Source organism: Hyperoodon ampullatus (genome assembly GCF_949752795.1).
Source record: "Hyperoodon ampullatus genome assembly, chromosome: 10".
In the NCBI taxonomy this organism is placed as follows: Eukaryota; Metazoa; Chordata; class Mammalia; order Artiodactyla; family Ziphiidae; genus Hyperoodon; species Hyperoodon ampullatus.
In genome coordinates this window covers 84595484-84618002 of record NC_136923.1, presented here as the reverse complement: position 1 = coordinate 84618002, position 22519 = coordinate 84595484, and the positions used below count along the sequence as shown (strand labels likewise).

The window sequence follows — 22519 nt, the reverse complement described above, 5'->3', positions numbered from 1 at the left end:
GTGGGCCCTGGAAACATATGAGAAAGGAGGAAATGGCAAATAGGCACAACTCCTAGGGTAATAGGAGAAGCACTCAGAAGTGCCTGGAGGGTCACTAGGTGGGTCCAACGCTATTCAGGCTACCTGGGTTCTGCCACTTACGAGCTGTATGACCTTCCATGCAAATGACTTTGTATCCCTTGCCTTGGTGACTTCCTCTTTAAAATGGAGGAAATAATTGAAACTTACCCCATATGTATGCTGTGAGATTGCATGACTTGGTATATACAAAGTGCTTGGCAAATAATAAGGGCCCGATAAATCCCTGGCATAAATGCCTAATAAATCTTTTTGTTGTTGTAATTGAGCACCCACTGTTTGCCAAGGTCTGTGAACAGGACAGGTGCAGCTCCTACACCGAGGAATAGACATGTTGGCAGCAAAAACAGGTATGGAGCAAGTAGATGAGTGTTGCTACCCAGGAAGAAATGGGAAATAAAGACCCTTTTAGCTTTACATCTCCATAGGAGTATCTCAGCAGCCCAGCTAGAGGTCCCACTTAATCCACAACTTGTAAATTCAAGTTCCATCCATACTGCTTTGGTAATGTATGGTCTTTTCAAAAGAAAACATGAAACACTTGAGACTTACCAACTGTCAAACCAAGTCCAGCTGTGGTTTACTTGATTCCATAAATCAGCAGTTCCCAACCTTTTTGGCACCAGGGACTGGTTTCGTGGAAGACAGTTTTTCCAAGGAGTGGGGCACGGGATGTTTTCAGTATGATTCGAGTGCATTATCTTTATTATGCACTTTATTTCTATTATTATTACATTGTAATATATAATGAAATAATTATACAACTCAACATAATGCAGAATCAGTGGGAGCCCTGAGCTTGTTTTCACTTGCCACTCACTGATAGGGTTTTGCTATGAGTCTGCAAGCAATTGACTTATGGTCTCTGTGCAGTCAAACCTCTCTGCTAAGGATAATCTCTATTTGCAGCCAGTCCCCAGCACTAGCATCACTGCCTCAGCTCCACCTCAGATCATCAGGCATCAGATTCTCATGAGGAGCACGCAACCTAGATCCCTCCCTTGGGCAGTTCACAGTAGGGTTCGCTCTCCTATGAGAATCTAATGCCGCTGCTGATCTGACAGGAGGCGGAACTCAGGCGGTAATGCGAGCGGTGGGGAGCGGCTGTAAATACAGATGAAGCTTTACTTGCTCGCCCGCCACTCACCTCTTGCTGTGCGGCCCAGTTCCTAACAGGCCACGACTGGTACTGGTCCATGGCCCGGGGGTTGGTGACCCCTGCCACAAATTATGAGGATGCCTATAGGACTATGGTCATCGCGAGACAAAGAAGAATTTCAAGATCTGCACACCCCATTCTCTAGTTGCTTCCGCTTACCTGAACTGAGCGTCCTCTTTCTCACCTCTAGGCACACACTGTTCCCTTTGCCTGGAGCACCTCTTCCACTTCTCTCTCCAGCCCACTCTCTTGCCTCGATCTTGCCTACATCTCCTCCATGCTCAGTTTGGGTGTCACTTCTTTCATGACGTCTTCCCCACCTCCTTGTATCTCCACCCAGTCTGAGTTAAGTATCAAAGCGTGGCCTACAGTACCCTCCACTCCCAATGGTGTTATATCCCACTCTACTGTAATTGCTATTGAACTGCTTGACTCATCCTCCCACCAGCCTCTTTAGGACGGAACTCATGAGCCATGTGACATTAGCATGGTGCCTGCCACATGATAGGCACTGGGTGGATAAACAAGCATTTGATTGTAAACCATTTCCACTTGTACACATAAATCATTTTCATGATTGATACATGGAGAGTTAGGAAGATTTTTAGGCTTTTGGGAGAGTTGGTTAGATTCCTCACCTGGAATATTCTATAGCTTCAGTAGCCAGCAACACTACCTCACTGGTACAGATCAGGCAGTCTATTGAGGGCCACTTGGCTGGAAGCATCCTTGTAAAGGTATTCCTAGAGCCTGATGGAGCAGAAGGGTGAAGGTTAAGGCAGCTTTGGTGACAGGATGAAGGAGTGGTCTAGTGTTGACATCTACACTGGGATGCAGCTGGCCTCACCATTTGAGGGAGGTGTGTAATCCGGGCCTGGGAAAAAGACTTTTTCGAGCAGAAGATAGGAGAATGTGAAAAAGAGGGTCTGTCTTTTGATGAAATAAAATTTATATTTTAAGGCAGGGCAAGAAAAATTAAACATAATATTCTCTCTCTGTGTTTGTTTGGACCTCCTCCTTCATGTGTAGTGTGCATTCGCATTACACATTAAACAGAGCACCTCAAAGATGGGAGTGACTGCTCCACCATAAAGATTATATTTTCCCCCTTTCTGCTGATGCTAGCGATGTAATTTCTTAAAAGAATAGCGTTCTTTACCAAATTTATAGGGAGTCATGGTGACTTGCTGCTCACTTTGTATGTGCTTATATGGACTATGTATAGTCTTGGTGAACTTTATGTAAAATATCAGCATACATATCCGTACGTTTTGATGTACTATCCTTTGTCTCGAAAATGTATATGACTGTGCATTCGACTTCGAACAGGTGGAACATTTCTCAGAGCTTTCTGAGAATCTGTCTCCTGGCTATAATCCTCAGTTTAGCTCAAATAAAGTCTGCTTTTTTTTCTTCTCAACTTGATTATTAATTGAATTTTCATTGGTACTCTCCATTGCTGTGTGATGCCTATAAAGAAAAGTGGGGAATCAAGCTTCAGAGTGAGTGGAGAAAGTCTCCATAAAAGTAGAATTGTTTCCTGAACTATTCTTCAAAGTGTTGGGACATTTTGTTTCTGCAGACAGAACAGGAGATCACATTTCAACCCTTGACCATCTACATAAAATAATGTGCTCTGAGGTAAAAGCCAGGTTGGTGGGACTTTCTGGGCCAGGTGGAGGGGGGTTTGGTCTTGGGAGATGAGTAAGAGGGTAACACAGTGAACTTCATTTCCCTGGTCTTGAGTTTCTATGTAAAGGGGCCCAGTAATGACTAAAACTCCAGACTTCTTTTCCACCTCTCACGTTTCCTTCCTCTCTCTTACAGAGAGTTTGGAAGAAGGCACCTCAGCCCTTCCTGGACTGCTTCTTCAAGTCAGCCTGCATGCTAACAGCTTCAGGTCTGTCTGTTCTAGTGGGCTATCCACTCCGTGGATATGCAATCAAAAGGATGCTTCTCCCTCACAGCTTCTTTTCTGAAATCCCGGGGACAAATATTTTTCTCTTTGATTTTCCTTTCCAAAAAACTCTGACCACAAGACCACCTTTTAAAATAGTTATTTACAACTTGCATTGTATAGTTGGATTTTAGTGGCTGCTATGAATTGAGATGCTGCAACCTTCTCAACAACGCATTTATCAGTCATTCCAGAGGCTGATCTTGCTAAAAAATAATGCCTGTAGATTATGAAAGTGCATCCATTTGGGATTTCCCCAGGAAAAATAATAGAATGACCGGAGATTATGATGTTGCTTATAGTTTAAATCTGGCGACTTTGCCTTCTGCTTTCCCTGGTTCCCTTTTTGCTTGCTGAAAAAACACTACATAAACATGCAAGAACGTCAAGAAAGATAGAAATTCTTCTGAAAGAAAAACAAATTCATCTTTGTCTCTTCTTTTTCTTTTTTGTAAACAATAAAACTGTCCCCACCCTCAGACTCATATAATACAGTTCTGTCAAACTCCGTAGGGAAAATTTACCCTTAAGATTGATTACATTTCAATCCCCCATACCCTTTTCGAAGTCAGGAAAACCGCAAAAGGCCCCGCTGGGATTCGAACCCAGGATCTCCTGTTTACTAGACAGGCGCTTTAACCAGCTAAGCCACGGAGCCGACCCGTCTGCCAGCTTGCAAATCGACATAGAAAAGGAATGGTCTTAGCTTTTGTTTTGTACATCTGTTTCCTCGTCATTGAGGTTCACGAGCCCCACCCCCAGATGGTCTCTCAGACCCTAAAGATGAACCTCTGCTTCGCCCTCAAAGACCTAAGAGACCGCGCAGCCATAGGAAAACTGAGACCCTCCGCGCGGGGGTGGGGTGAGGGAAACTCTGGCGCGAGTCTGAGCCCTCAGGCGGCGCCAGAGGAGTCTTCCAGGAACTGCCAGGAAGGGCAAGAGTTCAGCAGCTGCAGCTTCCTCGGGTGAATTATGACCTGGGGCCCCTGGAGGAGAGGAAATTGGCCACATTTGCACCAGAACACTTCCAACACCAAGAACTGGTCCCTTCAGGAAGCAAGCTATGTGCTCTTTATTTCACGGATTTTAATTAAAATTCCAGCTCTTCCTTACCCCATTTCTTTCCGTAAAATTGGGTTCCACCAGCCTGCTTCTTGCTTAACTAAGTTGCATCTTTAAAAAATTCAAGACTTCATCATTAAAACCTAGTTTGGAAAGAGATAAAGGAGCAATCTCCTCTCCTCTGCAGCTAGAGGAAGAGAGACGCTTTCTTGTCCGAAAACTTGTCCAAAGGATCTGCTTGACAAGCTGTCAAACTGAAAGAATTCACAAAAATTTCTATATTTTCATGGGGACTTGTGTATTTGTAACGGTTCCAAATTCATTCTATTCTCTGTGAAATAGATCCGTCCTTAGGAAAAGGGCTTTAGTGGAATTCGGAAGAGTTTACAAGTTGTTGCCATAGCTGTGAAAGTAACTTCCCAAATGAAACCTGTAATTATGATTGGCTGCTTGCTTGAAATCTGTTGCCGTTCTGAAAATGTTGAAATTAACACTTCAGTATTTCCGAACTGTATCAATATTGAAGGATTTCTCTGTCTCACTTTAAACCAGCCATTGGCACTAATCTCTGCCTACAAACATGATTTGGGGGAGAGGTTAAAAAGCCCAAGACTCTGCTAGATTTATTTTTCATAAAACGATTGAAAGTCTATGAACTCAACACACAGTCTGATTCACTCCATGAAATAAGCACCGATTTCTTGAATAGTATAAGATTAACCATTGTATTATTAATGTGCTTGGAGCCAAGATAATCATAAACAGCAGAGTCACACCTAACGTGGCTTTGACCAAACTGTGGTAGATAGACATTCAGAAAGACAACAGAGTCAACAATATTTGGTCTGGGTTTTTCCTTAGACTGGCAGCTGTCAAAATTTGCACAGAAATTCTGGGAAGTCAAAGGAGTTTTTTTAACAAGCCAGAGACAAGTCTTGGGAGAAAAATTAAGACTCAGAGCAATCACTTCCAGAAATCTGGGAGTGACCTGCAAAGACCATGGAAAGGCCCCTCACAATGGCTCTGTTTCACACAACTGAAATTGGAGAAGGTGCAGATCGTGGTGTCATAGACTGCTGACAGTGGAAATGGCTGGCAGTGCTACTATTTTCCAAATGCTTGGGAGAGAAACTGGAAGAATAGTGCACTGTGACCCAGAGGAGGAGGAGAGTCCACCGCAGTGATGGCTGGTTTTACATGTCAACTTGGCTAGTCTATAGAGTCCAGTTATTCAATTAAACATTAATCTAGATGTTGCTGTGAAGGTATTTTTGTACATGTGGTTAACTTCTACAATTAGTTGACTATAAGTAAAAGAGATTATTCTCAGTAATGTGGGTGGGCCTTATCCAACAAGTTAAAGACTTTAAGAGTAAAATGAAGGTTTTCCTAAGGAAGAAGAAATTCTGTCTCAAGACATCAGCTCCTGCCTGAGGTTTTCTAGACTGCCAGCTTCCACTACAGATTTCAGACTTCCCAGTCCCCACAATCACGTAAGCCAACTCCTAGAAATACATGTATATTTTCCTACTGGTTCTGTTTTTTCTGGACTCTGTTTCTCTTTCTCTGACTGGAACAACTACTGAAGAAAAGACTGGAAGCTGGAAACTGGAACTCTCAGAAAAGAAGTCCCAGTAGAAAGCTATCTAAAAACAAAATGAAAGCATGCCTCAGCTCATGTCAGAGCATGAGCAGAGAAATCTGAGGCAGCCAAAAAAAGCTTTTAAAGCCTTCAAGGCAAAACAAAAACAAAAACAAAAACCCCTTCAAAACAGAGGGAGGTCTTTGCAGACATGAGGAGGGCAGATGTGAACATGGCCTCCAGCTAGCTGGGTTGAAACCCATTTTAGAGGTGCAAGATGGGACCTGTGACTTCCAGGGATGCCCTGGAATCTGGCCTTCCCATCCTGGGTATGTGATGAGGATAAAATAGAGTGAAGAGGTACCTCCGTTTGCTTCTGTTGAGCTGCACCCCACAGGCCTGCAAGCCCTGTACTTGCCCCACCTCAAGATGGAAGAAAGAGCTCACAGTCAGCTACAGAGACATCAGTGGTTTAATGGATGGGGGATCTTACACATCTGAAGCCAGGTCCTGGAGTGACACCCCACCGTGTTCGGTACTTGGCAGTAGCCTTCGCTCCCAGGGGAAGAGGGAGGTTACCAGTTATACGGGGAATTGACATCGGGTTGGCTCATCGGTTACCAGGGAAACCAGCTGAGGAGCATACCGCTCACCACCCCTTTGATAAGCTATCTTGGTGGAGATGTTCTGATCTAAAGATTAGAACAATCAGTAGCTGGGGCCCCGGGTGAGTATGTAGGCATTTACTGACTTGGCTCTACAATTAAGAGGGAGGGTCAGTCATGTAAGTAGGGTGTAGGTGAAGCAGGTACTGGTAGAGCAGGGGATGTACAGAGAGCAGAGAACAGCCAGCTTGAGTGGCCTAATCATACAGCTTCATTTCTGAAAATTCAGGCGCAATTGCTCATGTTTCCAAACTCCTCTTTAGAACAGAAATGTCTTTTTCTTCTGATAGGGAGGGGACAGTCTGTAAGCTTGGATGGGAAAATAAATTTTTATCTTGACTAACTTCTTACTGAAATTTTGTATTTTCTTCCATTATGAATGTAGGCAACAAAGCACAGTATATTTCAGTCCTTTTCACTTTATCACTATTGGCAATCACAAATATTTTCACAGAAAATTACAGTTGTTGCAAATTTCTTAAAATATTATTTATGCTCGTTACTGCTTTGAAATTATAGTATTTATTAGAACTGCTGCTGGATATTATCATTTGGTGCATTAATAAAGGAGCATAAATATTATAATATAAATTTTTAATAGTTTGATAACATATTTCAATATAATTGTTTTCCCCTTGAAACCTTATGTATTTATCTTCTTAATTTATATTTAAAAGTATTATTCTGTGATGGAGTCCATAACCACCAAAGTTCCTAGGGGTACATAATACCAAATCTGGTCAGAAGACCCCTATTTACTATCTAGGGAGAAATCCCTAACTAAATCTACCTTAATGTTTATGCAGAAACAGGAACATGTACATTTTTATTAAGGGCTGTTGCAACCTTATGAACTGAAAACAAAGATTTTCTAAACACAATGTGTACATTCTCAATGTCAGGCAGTTTTACTCTGCTTAGTAGCCCTCAACTTAGTGTTTTTTTTGGGGGGGGGGTGAAGTAGAAATGAATAGCTTTATTGCTTTGCCAGGCAAAGTGGGCCACAGAGGGTTAATGCTCTCAAAACTGTGTGTCCCCAGCCCTCAACTTATTTGCGATGCTCACCAGGCATGGAGATAATGATTCCTTCTCAGAAATATAGACAGGCTGAAAGGCTCACATAAGAGACGCTTCCTGAGAAAGCAAACAAATGCTCCTTTTAAAGGTGTCAAAATTCTGAAATGTATGTCCTGAGGTAGGAGCAGCATGCGGTGAGGGTGCTTAGCATAGAGTCTTGCTTAAGTAAATATTGGAAATAAAATGTTTTCAACGACCCAAGAAGAGACAAGAAAGAATGTCATGTATTGTCACCCTACAACGGCTTCCAATTTCCTACACGGTAAGAGCCAAAGCCCATACAAGGGTGTACAAGGCCAGAGGTCATCTCCCGGCGGTGTCCTAGCCCTTTCCGCTCAGCACTGGCCTCCTCGACATTGCTGGAACATCCCATGCACTCTCCCACCTCCATGCCTTTGCCCTGGAGATTTCCCCAGTTAGGTCGCTCTTTTCCCTGATACCCGTATTTATTGTTCATCACCTTTCCTGCTGGGCTTTTCCATTCTCTCTCCCGTTTGTCTTTCTTCCTCTAAGTGCTTATCACAATTATTTTATTTATTTAATGCTTTATTATAGTCTTCGCTACGTCCATGCAATCTTCTTGAGAGCATGGATCACCTCTGTTTTCTTCACAGTTGTATTTCCGGTGCCATATTGGTTGAATGAATGAATGCATGAACGAAGAGATGATACTGGGGCAGAGAATGCCGGGGTCTGTACAGACAGAGTGAGAAAGCAGCACAGACGCTAGGGCGCGCGCAGGCGAACTGGCCGCCTGGGGGTTCACGCGCTGCAGTCTGAGTTAGCCAGGAGGACGGGGCTTTCAGGGCCAGGCGCAGACCCCACAAGGTGGACCGGTTGCCGCCGCCTGGTTTCTGATGAAGGCATGTCCGCCTGCTAGTTATACAGGTGCAGGGCCAGTGGCGCAATGGATAACGCGTCTGACTACGGATCAGAAGATTCCAGGTTCGACTCCTGGCTGGCTCGGAGTACGCATCACCGTTTTACTTCTTTCCTCTACCGACCACTGAGGAACCCAATGGAGTTAGAAAATCCATTACAAGGTGAAGTTTGCCTGGAAGTCTCAGGAGCGAGAAGGCCCCGCTTTTGACCACAGCCAGGGTCATCATTCCTTTGCAGAGCAAATTCCGCATCCGGCCATGCGGTGGCGCTAGCCAAAGCCAGACTGAGAAATGTGCGTGGGCCCCGCGTCACGCCCAGCCCCACCAGTTCATTCCTGTTGGAGGATGGGTTTGAGGTAACCTGGTAAGCAATGAGGAAGAAATTAAGATCCAGAAGTTCAGATTGAGAAGTAATAGTGAAGGGATTGAAGTCTCTTTTTTTTCTCCCCCATCCGGTCATTTCCAGAATAAATTATTAAGAATTTCGCTTCAGAGCTGTACGCTGCAGGGGCTTGGTTTGCGCATCTAATTGGCCTCTCTGGTTTGGGAGAGTGGTACAAGACGCACGCGCATATTAACCACGCACATTTGCTGGGACGAAACGGCGGGGCGGGGCGGGGCGGGCGGAAGTGAGGAAATGAGGAAGTGGGAGGGAGGGGCGTGTTCTGTAGGGAGAACTGTCAGCAGGGGTAAATCCTTTCCATCGAGTTTCCGTAGTGTAGTGGTTATCACGTTCGCCTCACACGCGAAAGGTCCCCGGTTCGAAACCGGGCGGAAACAATGTTTGTTTTTCTTTTTTTCCCCCCTACCTGTGTGGATCTCATTTAAAACTCCACTTATTTAAAAAACTCTTCACGCCTCCTTTTCTTGTCTCTCTTGCCTCAGGCTGTGGTGCTGAAGCGACGCTGCTCAAGGTGGGTCCGGAGCCCGCGGCCCCGGAGGCGGACACACGCATCGCAAGGGGGAGAGCCGGGCTGTCCCCGGCTCTGCAAGGCGGCCCGACGCCCGCAGCCCCGGAAGCGCATCCTCGCCTTGCCTTCCTGTTCCCGGCAGCGCCCGGCTCCGGGCGTCGCTTCGCTGGCCCACTGTCTGCGCCGGCCCTGCCCCAGCCGAGAGCACCTGCGCGGCAGGCCCGCAGCTGGCAGCCTCGCGCCCCTCACACGGCCGCGAGACTCGCGTGAGTACCTTGGGGGCCTTAGCGTGCGTCTCCGGAAAATGGGGGTAGTCCCGCCGCCCTCCATAGATGTGGGACCCTCCTGCAATCTGGCCCTCGTCGTGATTAGGTGACCTCGGGCCCCCGACATTTCCACCTTGCTTTCCACTCTCCACAACAGCTGCAGTGGCTCTCCTGGGCTTCGGGTGTGAATCTCTGGGAAAAGCGGAAGCCGGGAGGTGAAGATCGCAGGCCCTTCTGGGATAAGTCCCCACACAGACTCTAGGGCAGAAAAAAGGGAGGCGAGGAGGGGGTTTGAAAGCTTTGGGCCAGCAGGGCCGTGGCCTGGAAGAGGTCGTGGCGGGTGGGCTGGGCTGCCCTGGCCTGGGCTCTTTCTCGCCTCCCCTCCCCAGCTTACGAGGTGCCCCCTCCTGAGGGGACACCGAAGGGCTGAGTCTTCCTCCGCTTTGGCCTTCTGCTCTTCCTGTCAAAAAGAAAAAAAAAAGATCCCAAAGTTAAGAAATGGGGCAACTGTGGATTTTGCGTATTGCCTTGAAGCTTGAGGAAGGTCACTGGCAGCACTTGTTTAAAATCAGGACTTGTGCCCTGGTGTCTGGCCTCTTACCTCTGTTTCTGACATGGCCTCCTTCCATGTTAATTGGATCTATCAAACGCTTTTCTGGGAAAGAACTCTTGATATAACACCAAACAGCCTCAGGTATATTCTCAGGATCTTCTTCTTAGATGTATTATTATCATTATTATTATTACTATTTCTAAGAGTTAGCCAAGGCCTAGTCTCTCAGATCGCATTGCTCCAGATTCCCTCAAATGACTGACAGGAATGTGATGTTTTTATGGCCATAAGACAAGAATAAACTGTTTTCTCTTCCTCCCTTCCTTTCTTCCTTTTTTTTTTTTTTTTAAACAGGCAATTTGTATAGGCATCCCTTCCCCAGCCCTATTATTCCTCCATTTTCATACCTTCTCTGAAAGACCCATGCTTTTATCATCTTGTAGTTTCCCTTGTTAGCAAGACAATAAGTTTGGCAGGTGCTCAATGCAAATTTCTCTAAGACATTTTCATTTAAAATTCCCTCTATAGGGAGACGCAAGAGGGAGGAGATATGGAGATATATGTATACGTATAGCTGATTCACTTTGTTATAAAGCAGAAACTAACACACCATTGTAAAGCAATTATACTCCATAAAGATGTTAAAAAAATTTTTTTAAAATAATAAAATTATCTCTATACCACTCAGAAATACAGGTGAGTTAATGTGGTGCCCTGCGAGGAGCAAGGGTCTCAGGGGCCCAGGAGGTGATGGGGATTTGTCCTCTCCATCTTTCTATGATGCCAAGGGGCAGGAATACTTTAGCTGGGAAGCTGAGTGTGCCCCAAGCCAACCTGTTGCAGATGGGTGACAGTTTGTTTGAAGCTTATGGCTCTCTCCTTCTCTTTAAACCAGGTGCGTTCTGGCAAGATGAAGCAGCAGCCCTACCGTTTTAGACACTCTGCCCTTTCTCACCTTCTCCCACTATCCCTCCCTCCCTCCCTCCCCCAGTCTCCCTCATTTAACCTCAAATGGAAGCTCTGGCTACTCACCTTGTCTGATATTTCCTTTGAAAGGTGGAGAACAAATGGGCCCTGAGGAGTAGCTGACACTGTGTGACCTCTTGCTCCTGTATAGTGCTGCACTTTGAATAGGGTCTTTTATTTGTTTGTTTGTTTGTTTGTTTTTTTACTATATCCTCTATTCTCTCCTTCCTAAGCTTGGTGTTGTAATCTTCTTCCAAGTCTTCTCTCCAACCCCAAAGCACTATCTTGCCATAAATAAGAGGCAGAGAGAAGAGGGTGGCCTTCTGGCTTTGGGGTGGGATTGAGACTAGAACCCAAGTTAGAACAAACTCCTTGGAACCCATTTCAGTAACAGTCAAGGGAGCGAAAGGACGTTGCTAAAATGTGCCTCTGCTGGGGATGGCGTGGGAATGTGTATTGGATGAGGTGGTATTTGGTCCGTGGATACTGGAGAGAGACTCATGATGAAAGAGAAAAAAAAAAAACATGGAAAAAATATTCTGAGAGCTGGGCAAAACATCAAAATTAATCTAACCCGAGATGCGTCATAGGTCATTGAGATCTTTATACTCTTTCCTTCTGTATTAGTTTGCTAGGACTGCCATAACAAAACGTCACAGACTGAATATCTTAAATAACAGAAATTTATATTCTCACAGTCCTGGAGGCTGGAAGTCCAAGATCAAGGTGGCAGGTGGCAGGTTTGGTTTTCTTGCTGTATCCTTACATGGTCCTCTCTCTCTTTGTGTTGTCTGTGTCCTAATCTCCAGTATGACATGAGTCATATTGGATTAAGACCTACCCATAAGACTTCATTTTACCTTAATCACCTCTTTAAAGGCCCCATCTCCCAGTACAGTCACAGTCTGAGGTACTGAGGGTTAGGACTTCAACTTATGAATTGGGGGGCGGGGAACGGACACAAATTCAGCCCATTTCTGGGGACAGAGATTGATGTGTTTTGTATATTTTGGGGAATTCCCAGAAGTTAACTGCAGAAGATTTTAGCATACCTGCATCTCCTCATCTTACTAATCATTTGCATATTTTTATTGTAGAAGAAATACATCATTTGCTTTTTATTTCTCTATTAGTCTTTTTTTAGGCTATTTCTGTCAGTACATTTAAATATATAGGTCTTTTTCTAAAATTAAAAAAATTCAAGTCTTCATAGGTAAGAAAAGGACTTTAAGAAATGGATGTTCCCTCCCCCCTTGAGGCTGTTAAGAGGGATACCTTTTCACATCCTAAAACCAGCAAGTTCATTAAATGAAGAGTTAAACTGAGACTTTCACAAGAATTTCAGTCCAGTTCTTTACAATATGAAGACATGTTATTCAAAAATTTCACTAACTTGTTCTGTTGTCTGTTAATATAATTTTGCCCTGGAAAGTGTTATTTTAACAAAAGGGAATTGTTAGATTCCTAAAACTTTTAAAATTGTTGCCATGTCTTGGGAAAATAACCTCAGTATCTGTCTTGATAATTTCTTGCCTCATTGATAAATCTCCGTATTCCCAAAAGTTATATTACTTAAAAGATTTATCTGCCACTCCTGAAACTAAAATAATATTGCACATCAACTATATTTCAATTTTAAAAACTATGAAATTCTTAAAGTAAAAAGTCTTTTAAAAAAAAGATTTACCTGCCAGTTAATAATTTTTCTTTTCATTCACCTGCATGGTGGAATGTTTGTAATCCTATGACTTATATATTTTATTACCTAACAAATTATTTTTTCTTTTTTTAATTCTTAAAATGTATTTGTTTGTTTTTAGTTAGTAGACTTTATTTTTTTGGAACAGTTTCAGGTTTACAGAAAAATTGAGCAGAAAGTACAGAGTTCTCATATATTTCTTCTCCCTCTACCTCAGTTTCTCCATTATTAACTACTTGCATTGGTGTGGTACTTTTGTTACAATAGATGAGCCAATATTTATTATTAACAAATTATTATTAAATTATTAACAATTATTAACAAATTATTATTGTTAACTAATTATTATTATTATTTACATTAGGGTTCCATGCTTTGTATACAGTCCTATGGGTTTTGTCCAGTGCGTAATGTCATGTATCCACCATTACAGTCAGTAGCATACAGAATAATTTCATTGCCCTAAAAAACTTCCCTGTACTCCATCTCAAATAATTTCTTTTAAATTAACACCACTGTGTGGTGAGAGCCTCTCCCTCCCCGACCTCCTTGGCCTTCATGAAAATGAAATAACCTTTTATCCCACCAGCCCTTTTTCATTATTTGTGCATCTGTCTCCTATATTTGTAAGGTCAGCCACCTGTTCTCCTGATAAGCTTCCTAAATGTGAGTTTCAAGGACCTAATCCATATTCATATACTCAGATCCAGAATCCAGCTAGTGGCCTCTTTTCCTTGAATTTATCTTTATTGTCACCTGCTGTGTTTGGGCCTTTGACATGTGCCAATCGTGGTTCCCCTGCTTGGGATGGACTGCAAGGGATCCAACATGAAGACCCAGCCTAGGAAACAGACTGTGAGCATTCCCAGGACAGGACATGGGCTAAGAAACACAATTTTGGAGTGAGATGGAAGGAGAATGGTATGGAGTGTCCACTGTTTAGGGAGGTGTGTCGTAGAACAGAAGCTCTCCCTTTGGTTTCCTCTCTCATTCTCTGGTAACAAAAAGACCTCTCAGAATATATGCAGATTATTTAGGGTGACCTTATTTATTGTCCAAGTTGGCACACTTTTGAGAGTAAAAGGGAGCATTATTAATAATATACTAGGGCAACAGGCGCAGAACAAGTCACCCAAATATTAGACCAAATGATTTTCATGCCGTAAAAAATCTCTCAATATTGTTTTCTTCATGGTAAGAACAGCTGTCTTTTCCTCCCTATTCCTTTCTGGGCACACCATTACCATACCCAGAATTGACCTTTGTGATCTCTGGCATCCTTCTCAATTATTTTCTTTACACATTTTTTTCTTCATTGTGTTCGATTTTGGATAAAACAACAACAAAAACACAACACTTTTGTTCTTTAAGAATTGTCCAAACATTTCTTTAGTGGTGCATTTGGGAGAGAGTAAACTAGGCATAAATTCATGTAATGTCTGGGGAAAGATGTCCTCGGGAGCGAGCAGGTTGGGTCTGGCTGGGTCAGCAGAATTGCAGGGTGTCTCTGTGGCAACCGGGACTTTTGGACCCACCAGTAATTTAGAATATTTAGAGGCAAGGCAAGAGCACAGTAAGGGAAGAGAAAGGCCCAGCTAATTTCTTATTAGCTTTTCAGTGAACTGCTGTTTAACATGACATTAGAACTATTTCTCCTCTCAATTTTTAATCTCTGTTCCCAAAGTTCGTTACAAGGTACCAAGGGAAATAATGACTGATTCAAGGTGCACTCCCACTTTGGCTCCTTCCCTCTTCTTTATACTAAGTCTCATGTCTCCCTCTGTTACATGAGAAGGAAGGAAAACTGCAATATTTCCAGAAATTCTAGTCATAGTGGAAAAATGGGGGAAGAATAGATAATGAAAGTGATAGAAAATAGAAAAATAGATAATAGATAATGAAATTATCATATAATCAAATTATCGAGTGATCATTTGATGTTTTAGCACCATTTACAGGTGGTTGCCTTTGTTATCCGAAGAACATAAAAATCAAATCTAAGTTTGCTCAAAAAAAAAAAAAATCTAAGATTGCTCAAGGAACATGTTTGCCCATTCTATCTAGATGGTGAGGTCCAGCAAAAACACAAAACAAAACTCTGGAGCAATTTAGAGAAAAGATAATTTTTTTTTTTCTTAAAATAAAACATTGTGGAGTAAGGCAAGGCATAGGGTTACAGAATTCCCCAGGAAACATTTTCAGGGGCGCGGCAGAAGGTGTGAGTGGCTAGTTTTGTCCCAGAGCTTTAAAAAAAAGTCCCACAGTGTTTGAATGCCAGCCATGGACCCGGGTCCTAATTGCCCAAAATCGAAATAAATCACATCTATTTGTGTGGCCTTGAATCTGTGCTCGGGGCCACGCACCTTCTTAAAGTGGCTTTTATTCTTGAGCAGACACATAAAGTTACTCTCTGTAAAATATAGAGAATAATGGTGTATTACCCCTGTGTTGTTCCCCACCCGCCTCCAGTTCAAGGAAGAGAACTCCCATCCCCTCTCCAATCACCAACCATCCTTTTCTTAACTCCCTGACGTGACTACTGTCCTGATTTTTATATTTATCTCTTGCTTTTTTGACTACCTACTTGTAGCCTAAGAAAGTCATTTAGTTTTAAACTTATAAATGGATCCATACTGTAGATCCCTTTTGTAACTTGCTTTTTTTTGCTCAACATTATGTTCTTGAGATTCGTCCATGGTTTTGCATATAGCTGTAATCTATTCATTTCTGCTGCTGAATAGTATTCCGTTGCATAGATATTACCAAAATGTATTTATCTATTCTATTGAAGGACACTGAATGGTTTCCAGGTTTTTGAAATTACAGGGTTTGCTAGAAACATTCTTGTAGGGGTCTCTTGTGCACAGCCCCAAGAATTCCTCCAGGTAAACACCTAGAAGTGAAATTGCTTTAAATAATGCCACACACTAATTTACACACATATAAACACACACCCTAGCAGTGTATGTGTTTTAATTGTTCCACATCTTCTGAGCCCTTAATATTGTCAGACAATATAGTTTTCACCAATTTGATGGATGTGAAATGTTATATCCTGTGATTTTTGTATTCATTCCCGTATTAGTAATGAAGTTGACCTTTTTTTTTTGTTTTTTTTGCTTATTCACCATTCATGCTTTTTCTAAGAAGTACGTATTAACACTTTTGCCCATTGTTTTTAAATTTTCATTTTGTCCTTTTCTCATAGATCTGTAGGAATTCTTTACATATTCTGGACTCTAATCCTTTGTCAGTTATATGTATTATGAATATCTTTTCCCCAGCTTGTAACTTATCTTCTTACTTTTTATGCATCTTTTTGCTATATAAAAATTACTAATTTTAATATAGTCAAATTTGAATTTTAATGTAGTTAAATTTGTCAGTCTTTTCCTTTACGGTTTACACTTTTTGTGTCTTGTTAAAGAAATCTTTCTAGGATCAGTGAGGAAGACTGAAGAACCGCTTGGGCTGGTAAAGCCATCTGCCAGGCACTACTGCCACCATGCCCAAGAGAAAGGCAAAAGGAGATGCTAAAGGTGACAAAGCAAAGGTGAAGGATGAGCCACAGAGGAGATCGGCACGGTTGTCTGCTAAACCTGCCCTTCCAAAACCAGAGCCCAGGGCAAAAAAGTCCCCTGCAAAGAAGGGAGGGAAGCTGGCCAAAGGGAGAAAGGGGAAAGCAGAAGGCAACAAAGATGGGAACAACCCTGCAAAAAACCGAGACGCCTCTACAGTCCAGTCACAGAAAGCAGAAGGCACCGGGGATGCCAAGTGAAGTATACTTTTTTGATAGCTCTGTACTTCTAGTGACTCTACTGTTTGAAATACTATTTTTTTTAAATCAAATTTTGTAAAAACGTAGATTTTTTTTTTTTTTAAGTTATGTTGTTAGCACACAAGACGCTTTGTTGTTATCTTTTGTGGAAAGGGCAAAATAACCACTAGTAGAATGTTTCAGAAGCTGGATAGAAATGGGGGAAAACAGAATTTTCTATCCTCGTATTTGAAGATTATTCTTGGTTCCCAGGAGAGATTCTCCGACATTCACACATGACAGCCACTATGGCTCAGAAGCCTTACTGTGTGGGGAAGCAAAACTTCATGTCTTCTCCTTTCCTGATGCCATCAACACATCCTTGACTTCCTGAAACCAAGAGTCATGATGCGGCCTTGGCACCCCTAGAATCAGCTGCGTCAGGTAACAATACTCAGGATTTCTGGTGATGACATCAAGATGGTGTTGCTCAAAAGAGCCAGGATTCCTGTTTGTAGTTTATGGATCATCTCATTAATAGTCCTGGAGTTTTTAGTTCCTTTCCTCCATGTCAGAGGTGACCTGTGAAAAGCTCTTATATGCCTCATGTGAAATATTCACCCTTTCTGAAAACTTTTCCTGTTTATTGCAGCAACAGACTTTGTTGACTTTTTGGAGAGGGGAGTTTGAAAGTTGTAAGATGTTATGGATTGTCACCCATGTCCTGCTGGAAGTAACTATTTTTGAAATGTATCTTATAAAGCTGGATACAAGTTGGCTTCATGGGATGGGAGGGATCATTTCCTACTCTAAGTCATAAAGATATCCTTTACTGCCTTGTAAAAGTTTTATAGTTTTGCTTTTCACATTTGTCTTTAGTCTTCCCTGAACTGATTTTTGCAAAAATATGAGATAGTAATTCAATATAATATTTTTTCCATATGGTAAGTGGTTGTCCCAACCAGTTGGTTGTCCCAACTTTTCTGAAAAGTTCATCCTTTCCCCACTGATCTGTAATAGTGGCTCTTTTCATAAATCAAGTTTCTTTTGTGGAGTGGGGAGCTGGGAGAGGTCTGTTGATGGTTTCGATTCTGACTCACTGGTCAATTTGTCTAACCTTGTGGCAATACTATACAATCCTGAGTACTACAACTTTAGAAAAAGGTCTTGATATCTTGGGACAAATACCACCTCCACCTTTAACATCACCACCAAACTTTTCTTCGTTGGAGTATCTTGGCTATATTCTTAGCCAACTGCTTTTCCATACAACTTCTAGAATTAGATCGACAAGTTCCAAATCAAACTAACAAAAGGTGGAATTTTTATTGGATTTGTATTGAATTTATAGATTAATTATAATATTGAGTCTTCCAATCCATGAACATGGTATAATTCTCCATTTGTTTAGGCTTTCTAAATGTCTTTCAATAAAGTTTTATAATTTTCTCCATAAATGTTTTCTTTTGTTAATATTTCTTAGGGACTGTACACTTTTGGATACTACTTTATATGGTATGTTTTTAGTTGCTACATTTTCTGTTTTCAGCTAAAGTTGATTTTTATATTCAACAACCTTGCTAAACTCATTAATTCTTATGTCTGTATATTCTTTGGGGCTTTCTACATAGATAACGATATACTCTTTTTGTTTTGTTTTGTTTCTTCACAGTCATTATACCTTCTTTTCCTTTTTCTAGTTCTAGGCATTGTCTAAGTGCTGGAGGTACAACAGTGAACAAAACAAAGTCTCTGCTTTCACCAAGCTTATACTCTAGTGGGGGAGGGTGTAGAAGATGCACAAATTTATGTGACAGGGTGCTTTAAATAAACAAGTGTAAGTGGGTGCTATTTAGATAGGGTGGTTAGAGAAATCCTCTCTGATGAGATGACATTTGAGCAGAGCTCTTAATGAAGTAAAAGAATAAGCTCTTAATGAAGTAAAGGAATAAGAGACATGACTCTGAGGGGAAAACATTCCAGCAGAGGGAAAAGCAAATGCAGAGATGAGGTGAAAATGTGTTTGGCATACTGAGGAAGAACAAGGAGGCAGAAGTGGCTGAATTGGCATGAGGGAGGGTAAGAGTGATAGTTGATATGATTGCAGAGATAGCCAGGGGCCAGAAAATGGAAGATTCTCCACATTCTCACTTTTCTCTGAAAATGATGGGATACCATTAGAGTTTTGAATAGAGAAACCACACAATCTAAGTTATCAGTGTGTGTGTGTGTGTGTGTGTATGTATGGCTGATGCATGGGCAATAGGGTGTAAGGGGGGGGAAGAATTGAAGGAGAAAGACCAGTTAGATGGCTGTCACAACTGCTGGAATCGCTGGAAATTCTACTTTGTCCTGCTATATTACCATCCTTCCTCTGCTCAACTATTCCCACCCCCCGCCCCCCCCCCCTTTTTTTTTTTTCGGTACGCGGGCCTCTCACTGTCGTGGCCTCTCCCGTTGCGGAGCACAGGCTCCGGACGCACAGGCTCAGCGGCCATGGCTCAGGGGCCTAGCTGCTCCGCGGCATGTGGGATCTTCCCGGACCGGGGCATGAAGCCGTGTCCCTTGCATCGGCAGGCGGACTCTCAACCACTGCGCCACCAGGGAAGCCCTCCCACCCCCATTTTAATTGGTAAATTACAAATATTATCTGTGCTTTCTCTTTGCCAAACAACAGAACAGGATCAAAGGTAAACATTCCCTGTTGTCAAGAATCCAAAGTCAAATTCAGGAAAGTCACCACTGTGTGCTTGGTGTTGTGATAATACTGCAGGAGGCCCTGACTCTGATGCCAGAGCATGAAAGGGTTTTAGGAAGCACTTTCTGAGGCATAATTGACACCTAAGCAGCAAAATGAAAACAAGTTGGTCAAGCAAGGGGTGGGTAAAAGGCTTCTAGTAAGAGTAGTAACATTTGCAAAGATATTAAGAGAATATTGTGCGTAGTAGGTGTTCCATAAAGTATTCTTGAATCAAAAAAAGTTTAAATGTGTAACCAAATAAGTTATATTGGGCTTTTTAAAATAATAAGGTATTTCTCATTAAGTGCTTATTTGTTTGCCAAACACTGTTCTGCTCAGTGATTTATAAAACATGCATAATTTTATTTCCATGACCGTATGAATTGAATCATATTACTGTTCCCATTTTTATATTTAGTGAAACTGAGACAGAGATTAAATAATTTACCCTGAGGTCATACAGTGAGAGTAAAATTCAGATTAAGACCCATGTCTAGAACTCCAAGGCCTAGAAGGCTCCTCGTTGTTAAAAAGATCATTGGTATAACCTCAAAGGTAATCCATCCAAAAATATATTTGGTGTTTCTGAGTAAATTAAGGAATTTCCCAAGATACCACTAGGAAACAGTCAAATGTAAGTAATAATATTCTACAAGCTAAACAGTTGTAATTTCCAATGAAGAAGATTAGTAATGCAAGGAAAATGAATTCCAGGGGAAAAGTGGTCATGGAATTTAGAATTTTAGTGTATCTCTAGCAACATAAAGCTAGAAGGGATGTTATTTCTGTACAAGGATGATAATTTTTTAGACAAATACTTATGAAGTGGAGAAGAACAAATTAGGAAATTATAAATTAGCCTTTAAATCTCCCTTGCCCACTCTTCTGATCCATTTGGCATTTACATTCCTATTTGTAAATTCATAAATTAACATTCCTGGTTTATTAATACTCTGAGAATTTGGGTGTCTGACATGAAACAGGCTGAGTGATCCAGAGTTTTCAGTAATCAAATTCTGACCATCAGAATTGAGGCATTGGTCCCGTAAGAGTTGGAAAAAAGAGGGAGGGAAACATTTTTCGTATCTGCCTTGTCCGCCCTTCGTTCTAGTCTCAACAGTGGTCGCTGTGCTCCTTGGGAAATGTACGTCATTCCCTAGCAGACCCTGAGATGGCTTCCACCCGGGGTCATGCAAATGACCTACAAACGCCGTACTTGAACTGTCCGCAGACGCGGCCAGATGCGCACCCCGACGCCCCGCCCCTGCGGCCGCACGGCGCCGGGACACACTTCCGAGCCCTTCTAGGTCGCCCCGAAGTCCGTGCTGCTCGGAGTCGCCTCGCGCCGGCCCGGCTGGAAGCTGGGACCATGAAGTTCTTTCCCTGGGTTGCTCCTCAGACCCTACGCAGAGCTTGCTCGGGCTTCCGGTCCCGGTCTCCAACCCCGAGTCCCCTTCAGTGAAGTCTGGGCCAAGGGCATTGCCAGCACCCGGCGGTCGCTGCGGACGCGGGGCTTCTTAACCTTTTCGGTGCCTGGGAGCCCTCTGGCTTCGTGACGAAGCCAATGGAGCCCTTCTCAAATTATATTTTAAAAAGCATTAAAGTAGGATAACAAAGAAAACCAATTATACTACAGAAACAGTTATCAAACAAAATAATTTGCGGTATAGTAACACGTGTGCTTCTTCATTAATATATTAAATATGAAACATCAAGACCCGTCTTATAACTACTGTAACTTCGAAACAGTTAAGTATGAGATATTTGTAACATACTTCATATCTCAAATATGGGGTATGAAAATGTAACTTTTCTTAGTGACAAAGCCGCAGGTACTTATCTTCTGACTGTAATTTGTTGCCAACATTCATCCGTGAAGGACATGCTAAATTTCAGTTAGAGGTTAGAGATATTAAAGATGTAATTTCTTTTTCCTATCCAAGTTCACCAGTCCCCAAGTTAAGAAAACCTGCAAAAGTGCTTAACACAGTGCCTGGCACAAAGTCCCCTCTTAACATGTAGATATTAGTAATTTTATTATAACTTTTCTCGCATCTGTTCAAATTTCTTTTAGGTGACCATGATGAAGTTAATCAAATGAAATCCTGAAGGAGCACAAAGATAAATCAAGAGTTCAACCCATTAATTCAGTCGTTTTTTTAAAATTATTTTTTATTGAGGTATAACTGACATAACATTGTATTAGTTTCAGATGTACAACATAATGATTCGATGTTTGTATACATTGTGAAATGATCACTACAATAAATCTAGTTAACATCCATCACCTTACATAGTTACAAAAATTTTTTCTCTTTTGACAACTTTTAAGATTTACTTTCTTAGCAACTTTCAAAGATGTAATGCAGCATTATTAACTAAATTAATTTTAGTTAATAACATATAACATATATAACTAAATATATGTTATATATGGGTTACATATATATAACATTTTGTTATATATAAATATACATACACATATATATAAATTCAGTCATTTATATATGAGTTCTAAAAGAGTGCTGTCTGCACACTCCAGTTGAGGTATAAAGGAAAGGAAAACGTGAATTTGGTGGTTGTAGGGAGTAGGGGGTTGGCAACTCGAAGAGAAAGAGAGGATGACATGTTTTTAAGGATTAATTCCTTGATTTATCCAGCAAATATTTTTAGAGCTTCAATTATGTGCCAAGACTACAACGCAGGTCCAAGGGCCTTGCCTTCACCAGAGAGCGATGGTACTCAGCTCCCAGAGACAGAGAAAAAGCTGTTCCATCTGAAGGAAGAGTAGAAAAAAGCAGAAGTGAAAAGCTCCAAAGTTTGACTCCATCGTTTCTAAACCATCCATCCTTGCAAGGAAAGACTCAAAGGCTGCTTTGCCCAAAGGATTTAGCTCTAGGCATGACCTTTGATAAGAAGACCTAGAAAGTGCCCATATCCTTCCACAACCCTGCAGCCACAGGTTAAGTTGAGGTAAGATGAAGCATAAGAACAAAGAAGTAGGTTGTGGGGAGAAATACACCAGAGGCAAAGCAGTTCAGAAGGTCTTTCTCTTGCAAAGGATTTCAGATTTTATCCTGCTGATCTTGAAAGTTTTAGCCCTGGGGAAAAGCCAGATCAGATTTGCATTTTACAAAAACCTCTGTGTCGTTGACCTTTGTATGGT

General features: G+C 41.9%; 1 protein-coding gene across 1 annotated transcript; it reads left to right on the top strand.

Annotated features, from left to right (window-relative positions):
• Positions 1–16361: 16361 nt before the first annotated feature.
• Positions 16362–16634, top strand: HMGN4 (high mobility group nucleosomal binding domain 4; the record flags this gene model as incomplete). Its single annotated transcript, XM_079713966.1, has 1 exon — positions 16362–16634. The coding sequence occupies one exon, from the start codon at positions 16362–16364 to the stop codon at positions 16632–16634; it is 273 nt and encodes a 90-aa protein (XP_079570092.1).
• Positions 16635–22519: the final 5885 nt, after the last annotated feature.